Source organism: Tarenaya hassleriana, unplaced genomic scaffold (genome assembly GCF_000463585.1).
Source record: "Tarenaya hassleriana unplaced genomic scaffold, ASM46358v1 Cleome16, whole genome shotgun sequence".
Taxonomy (NCBI): domain Eukaryota; kingdom Viridiplantae; phylum Streptophyta; class Magnoliopsida; order Brassicales; family Cleomaceae; genus Tarenaya; species Tarenaya hassleriana.
The window spans coordinates 1,637,884-1,645,581 of NW_010965019.1; the positions used below are offsets into that span (position 1 = coordinate 1,637,884).

The window sequence follows — 7,698 nt, forward strand, 5'->3', positions numbered from 1 at the left end:
TATTGAAAATAACCGAAATATTTTGTTTCTTTTTATATATATTTATAGAATGGATTGGATTGGATTGGAAATGTGTGACGACAATTAGACAATGAGGTGTGTGAAGAATATTCTTTCCAGTTAAGATGCATAGTAAAGCAAGTGCAATCACAGTTCCTTAGATTTTCCGTTCAGCCTTTTCCGGACAAGGACCTGACTAAAATTTAATATATAATAAAAAATATTACTAATTACACATATCAAATATCAATTATAGTCGAGCTCCAACCCGAATGATTCTCAACAGCTAATTTCATGTCGATTTCTATAGTAATTGAAATATTCCGTGCACTTGAGACGATGTTGTACTGATCCATAGGGGTAGCCAATTCGAGTTTCGGTTTGAGTTCGGTTCGGTTATTTCGGTTATAGAAAAACTACAACCATTCGCTTTTTATGTAAACTTCGGTTCGGTTTGGTTCGGTTATTTGTCGGTTCGGGTTCGGTTTGGTTTCGGTAAAATATTCATTTTTTCAAAGAAATTATCGGTTTTTTCGGTTATTTTTTTATTCAGTTCGGTTCGGTTCGGTTTTGGTTTTTTCGGATTTAAAAAAATTATAACCATTCGGTTTTGATGTCGGGTTCGGTTCAGATACAGTTATATCTTATTCGATTCGGTTAATAACCGAAATGGTCACCCCTACTGATTGATATAAATATTAAATACTAGTTGTTTTCCCGCAATTAACACTTTACTTTTCATTGCTTTAAAACGTAAATCCCATTAAAATTTCTAAATTTGTAAAATATTAAAAAAATCAATTTCTAAATTTTTAGCTTGACAAATTTATTCACAAACTTGTAAAATATGTCATTATAATTTTTAAACTTATTAATGATGTTAGAAAAAACATTAACCACGTTGACTTACAAATTCGTTTAGAAATTAAAATGACATATTTTATAAATTTGAGAATTGTAATGATAGATTTTTTTAAGTTTAAAAATAAATTTGTTAAGTAAAAAATTTAAAAATTAGTTTTTCATCATTTTACAAATTTAGGAATTTTAATGGGATTTACCGTAGTTTGAAATACAAGAGAATATGTATGCATCAAGTTCCATCTCTTCGTTAGTTTCGAATATTTTTCCAATTCTTCAAGTTCTTTTAGTTTTGCAAGATTATTAGTATTTGTTAATTTAGATGGAGACAACACTAATTAATGATTAGTTACGTGGCATTCAATTACGAGCTCCCGTTATATGTTTATTAGTTATCCGACAAGCTACTTAATTAGATTAGAAACATAATTAATTAAAAATAACCTTAATAAAATCGTAATTATTGTTTTGATTGTCATGTGTCCAGATACGTACAACAGCTCGCCAACTTGCATGAGTAAGCCGAAAACTGAGTTTTCCCCTTCGTGACATTTTTTTTTCCTTCCAATCGAAATATATATTTATTAAAAGTCTAAGTTGTGCAAAAGTAAAAGATAACGAAAGCTAAGCTAAGCCATTCCTATCCACATGCGTTTTGAAAAATACGTTTTTGTATCGGTTCTTATTATATTTATTTTAACTGTCGGGTTCAATGATTTGTATATATGGGTCCGACGTCTTATCATGTCGAAGAAAATACAAACACAAAGCTTGATTTCTCTCCAATTATACAACACATTAGTTTGTTCTTGTAACAAAAAAAAAATACAAAATTGGGTAACGAAAGAATCGAATCTCTTTCTCAATCTATGTGTTGAGTCTTCATTTAGAGAAGAGTATTTACATAAACTTCTCCGATCGTTCGAGAGATGTAATTAGGACAAATGCACGGCAAATTTTCACATTATAAACAAATAAAAAGCAGGAAAAAAACATAAAAACTATGTGCCCATCTAGATCCACCCGGCTAGTAATAATTATAAGTGGTTTCTAAAAAACGTCTTCGACTCAATTCCGTCACCATGACAAAACATGTTTTACTATATATATATATATATATATGTGTGTGTGTGTGTGAAATAATAGATTTATATACAAAATGTAATTATTTTAGTAGGTTGAGCACGCAACCACCAAGCTTCTCTCCTAACCGTTGAAATGAGTTCCCTTCTATAGCGCTAAGCCTTGCGTTTGATTTGAGTTAAACATAATTCAATATATACATGGCACATATAGTCTTACCCAAAATATATATATATATACACACATATATATATATATAAGATAAATAGAAAATTTAAAAGGGAAAGGAAAATGGGCACGTTTATTACTGAAATTGAAAATCACAGGAAATTTTACAGTTTCTGATATACACAAAGTCGGATAGATTTTTGGAAGATAGGAAAAAAAATATATATAACTTTGTGCCTCCGGTCGGTCCATTACTTTTATTTCATGGACCCCGTTGCTTTTGCCCTCTCTTATTGCCCTTTGTACACTCAGGAAATAAGAGCTTCGAAACAAAACCAAGAAACATACTTTTGTCACAAGTAATAAAATTAAAGTTACATAGTATACCACAAAATCAAAATCATTACAACAACTGAAATTTCATGCACACATGCACGCACACACGCACATATTGACATGATCATGATCATGATCACGATCATCATCATTATGCATGGCATGTGGGGATATCGGGCTCATCGTCAAGCTCAATCCCGACCTCAGCAAGTCTCTTGTCCTTGTAGACATACCACTTCGAGAACACCAAAAACACGATGAAGTTCAAGGCGCAAAGCACGGAGACGAGCCAATAGAAGTTGTAAAGCCGACCTTTGTTGAGATTATCGGCGATCCACGCATGTGTGGTTCCAGTCACTTTGTGAACAATCGTCACAAGAACCGAGCTGAAGAAAAACCCTAATGCCAATGTACTCAACAGAAGCCCCGCACTCATCGTCTTCATACCCTTCGGACATTCTCTCAAGAAGAAATCTAACTGTCCTGTGTACAGCAATGCTTCACCTATACCGACGATTAGATACTGAGGGATAAGCAAGTAAAACCCTAGAGGAAGGGTTTTGACCGTTTGATCATGGGCATGAGCTGTTCTCAGACGTTTGATCTCGACTAGAGCCGCAACAACCATGGCCATGAATGCGAGGAATAACCCTAAACCAATGCGTTGTAACGGGGTTAGGCCATTAGGTTTCTTGAGGAAGTTTTTGGTGAATGGGATAACAAAACGGTCGTAGACGGCAGTTGTGAAGAGGAGGCCTCCGACGTAGAAGACGGCCATGGAAGCCGGCGGGATTTGGAAGCTTCCGATTCGTCGGTCCATGGTTTCGGATTGTGCCACGGATAATGTCGTCAACTGGGCATGTACGGTCCAAAATAGAATGCAAGTTGACCAAATTGGTAACATTCTTACGATTTGTTTCACCTCCTCGACGTCGGTTAGGGTTGAGAGTGTCCATTTGTTGTATAGGTTCGGACCAATTGTGTCTTGTTGTTCCTTGATGGCTGCTTTGTCCAAGGACCTATACCATAAAGTTTAAACAAAGAATTAATTAAAATATGTATATAAATATAAAAGATTTTCTGCCGGGTCAAAAGACAAATCTAATTTTGTTTGTATTGCGGCAAAGGAGTGGAGTTTTAAACAAAAAAACATAGAGATAAAAAAAGATACTAAATTTAATTAATAGAAAACGAAATGAATATATTTTTTGACGTTAGATCCATGGAAATGGAATCTTTCGATTTCTAGATGCTACCCAAAGATACCCTTCACACACACAAGGAGCCAAAATTAGTATATTACGTGCCTAGAAAATACCAAAATAAATAGTACAAAAACTGGCGAATCTTTTCCATTACCACATACAGATTTTCTTTTTTAAAAAAAACAAAATATTTGCCAATTGCCTCATAAATACATACTGTAAACCAAGAATTCAGTGCCTTTGAAAATAATTATTAGTCTTATTATTGAAAATGAATGCATTGCATGGTTTCACAAAAGGCATGCATTGCACGTGGAATGCACGTGGCGATGAGATTGAAACATCCCGTCTTTTTTGTGTCAGACCCGGTGAAGGTGTAAAGTAGGGAAGGTGCTACGACAAGAAACGTGATCGAGTTCCATTGCAAGACAAAAAAACTTTTTTCCTCTTGTTTTTTTTTTCTTAATAAATTTTGGTATTTCCTGAACTTTGCAAAAATAAAGCAAAATAATTGAATGTTTATTAAATATATAAATTATATACCATTGAAATGGATAAATTGTTTACCATTGAAGATCTAGAGATGATGAAGCATATATAATATGATAGTTTAATATATTCTGTTTTCGAATCATGGAATTGATTCCCTTGGATTCTCTTCCTCACTTTTCTTTTTCCTAATTTAATGCATAGGGATAAGGTAAAGATCCTTCATAAAAGCAAGAAATCACGAGTGGGTCGAATATAACCATAAAATTTTAAATATATATCCAAGAGAATCATCTGAATATCGACCGGGAAAAAATGAAACATATTTCAACTTGTTGATATATAAAGATTATTCTTTTGTAGGACGCCAAAAACTCACGAGAAGGTGTTCGTTTTCGAAAAGTTTGGAAATTTAATATTTTAATAATTAAAGAAATTGAAAATATATTAATGCCACTTGCATTATCATTTTCTTGAATTATGAATTTGGTTAAACCAATTGTTTTAGTCATTAATCTGCAGCAATCGGATCATATATATGTTATATAATGGTAACTATAATTCATCCAAAAATCTATCTAACATATTTCAATTGCTCCAAACGTGTACGTGTGTGCTAATTCGTATATATGTGCACATCTAATTTCCATGGAAAAAATATCTATGGTATATGAGCAAAATAGATATTCCAAAGGAGAAATAGAAAAACAAATAAATTTCTTAATTAGCTGTAAAATTTGTACGCAGGACCAGTTTCATTGTATGTTGGTTGGTATTAAATAGTATAATGATAATAATTATTGATTCCCCTTTTGTCCATAATAGTCGACAAGGAAAAATATTCAAGCCCCTTTTGTTGGATTCTAATGCCACGTAGGCATTAATGGACCCCACCTTAATTAAAAGCACCGAGGCTGATTTCCCACCCACTCTTAACTTTACACTTCCAAGTCTAATCAAAATTCAATTTGCATTTAACCTAAACCTCAATCATTTCACAAAAATTTGGAAAAAGCGCATTATTTTACTAATCACACAACCAAAGTTTCAAATAATTTCAAAGATTCTAATGATTAGATTCATAGCATAGGTAGGGTCATATAACACGTACCGGAATTGCTCGGAGTGGGGCAATCTCTGCTTCATCTTCTTCGAACCCTCAGCCATAACAATATCGTCCAAATCGAACAACATCGACGGATCCGCCGGGAGATCGAGCCGGCGTTTCCGCCAAGCAGCGACGAGAACCGCAGCGATCTGCGTTAGCGGGCTACCGCTCAATTTCTTGAACCGGTAGCGTTTCGTTCCCGACAAAAACACCAAAAGCGCGATCACGATTGCAAACGCGCAAACGCCGTAACCCCATTTGCGTCCAACGTCGTCTTGTATGTAAACTAGGACCGTGACCGCACCAAGTGAGCCGACGTTGATGCAGAAGAAGAAACGGTTGAAGAAATACGTCATTTGGGAACGTTCTTTAGGGTCGGTCTCGTCGAACTGGTCCGACCCGAAACCCGAAACGCTCGCTTTAACGCCTCCGGTCCCGAGAGCGGTGAGATATAAGGCTAAGTATAGGACCAGAAGTTGCACTCCACTTGCTTGTTCGCAAGAATTTGACGAAGTTGGGTCGCATTTTGGTGGTCGGAGGCCAGGGATGATCGTTGAGAGCGTTAAGATGGTTACACCCTAATGAAATTAACAATCATAACAAAAACCATTAAATTAAAGCAATTTTAAAAAAAGGGAAAAAATGAATAATTGAGACGAAGTATGACGTATCGTGTGTTCTTACCGTGGCTTGAACTGCGGCGAAGACAGCAATGGTAAGATACCTACATAATTGAGAAAGCGAAAACTAATTGTTACCAATATATGGTGATTATGATATAATAAATTATCAATTATATATAATGAGATGTGATGTATAGATTTTGGAGGAGGAGAAGAACCAAACCTGCCGAGAAACGTGTCAGCGATAAAGCCACCGAGGAGACAGAGCATGAACGATGTTCCAAGGAAGTTGGTAACGGTGTTAGCCGACGTTGCATTTCCCAAGTGCATAGTCCCCGTCAAATACGTCACCAAGTTAACGCCGATACCTAACGTCGTTAGCCTCTCCACGGCCTCAATACCTTATAACCAACCAAAAAAAATATAAGAAACAAAAAAGGCTTAATTTTTTGAAAAAAGAAGCATACCCAGATGAAAACAAATCAAACCCATGATAAAGACATCGAAAAGTTTCAATCTTTTTTAATTCACATACACGTATATAGACATAAATATAATTGTTGTATACATGAAAATTCACGTTTGAGAAAGAAAACACGATAAACGTACACACCGCCGGTCTTGGATCGGACGGCGGGTTGGCCTTGGAAGTTCCAGGCATCTAAGAGGGTATCTTGGGTTTCAGGAAGAGACATATCTGAGAGATTCTGTAAGAACAAAAAGGAAGAAGTTCTGTTTTTTTTTTGTGGAGAGTGTTTTGGTGAATCACAGGAAGAAGCAAAAGGGGTGTTTTGTTTGAGAGCCTTTTGTTTGTTGTGAGACCATATGTGTTTCATATATTCGGGCTCTCTACGGTGCGAGTATTTATAGTGTGAAACCTGAAAAAGCTAAGTTGAAGGAAGGGATTTAAAAAGATTTTTTAATAAAAAAAAAGATTAATTTTGAGAAAACCAAATAGTGACGCATGGTATGTGAGACTTCGATGAGTGTCGTCTGATTGGGGAGAGAATTAATTCATATTGAGTATACTTGCGCACACACATATACATACATACATACATACATACATACATACATACATACATACATACATACATACATACAACCATACAACCATACATACATACATACATACATATATATATATATATTATATATATATATATATGTTTGGTTACTAGTTTTTTTTCCTAAGAATGGGATGCACAATTGTAATAACCTATTCGGAAAAAATAAAAACATTTTATCAAGCATCCCCGCATTTTATTTACAAGTTCATTAATGCCAAAAGACCTAATATTTGGCGCGCATTTTAAGAATTAATTAAAGGTCATATTTGTTGTGAAAAGTAAAAATAGTTTTCTTTTGTTATGAATAATTTATATGTAAAAGGCAAAGGCGTCTCCGAATTTGATATGTCTGTAAATAAATATACAATTAATTGACCCATCATCATCATCAGGCAATTCCTTTGCCATCTATTTTCTCGATGCGTAAAATTATGTGTTTTCGATCATTCATATTGTTCGATGCTCACTCTACCTGTAGGTCCATTCTATTGATATATATATATATATACACACATATATCCACATGTCTTTGTATACATGACCCCAATGTTGAAGTAGAAAAATGAATATATGATTGGAGGAAAATCTAGATTTTGGAGGAATACAATATTATGTTAAATATTGTGAATCATATTTATTTCCGTTATATTTATATTTTCTTTTATTTTATTTGTTAATTTTCTTATAAATATGTGAGTTATTTTCATTGTAATAAAACAAGAAGAAGAGATGTAGCAATAAAGTAATTCCGTTTA

At 34.3% G+C, this 7,698-nt stretch overlaps 1 protein-coding gene across 1 annotated transcript; it reads right to left on the reverse strand.

Moving 5' to 3' along the window:
- Positions 1 to 2,428: 2,428 nt before the first annotated feature.
- Positions 2,429 to 6,718, reverse strand: LOC104809463 (protein NRT1/ PTR FAMILY 6.3). The gene is made up of 5 exons (XM_010535473.1): positions 6,442 to 6,718; positions 6,097 to 6,274; positions 5,935 to 5,974; positions 5,254 to 5,828; positions 2,429 to 3,467 (listed from the first exon to the last, which is right to left on the reverse strand). The coding sequence occupies exons 1-5, from the start codon at positions 6,707 to 6,709 to the stop codon at positions 2,600 to 2,602; spliced, it is 1,929 nt and encodes a 642-aa protein (XP_010533775.1). The 5' UTR covers positions 6,710 to 6,718; the 3' UTR covers positions 2,429 to 2,599.
- Between the last annotated feature and the right edge of the window lie 980 nt (positions 6,719 to 7,698).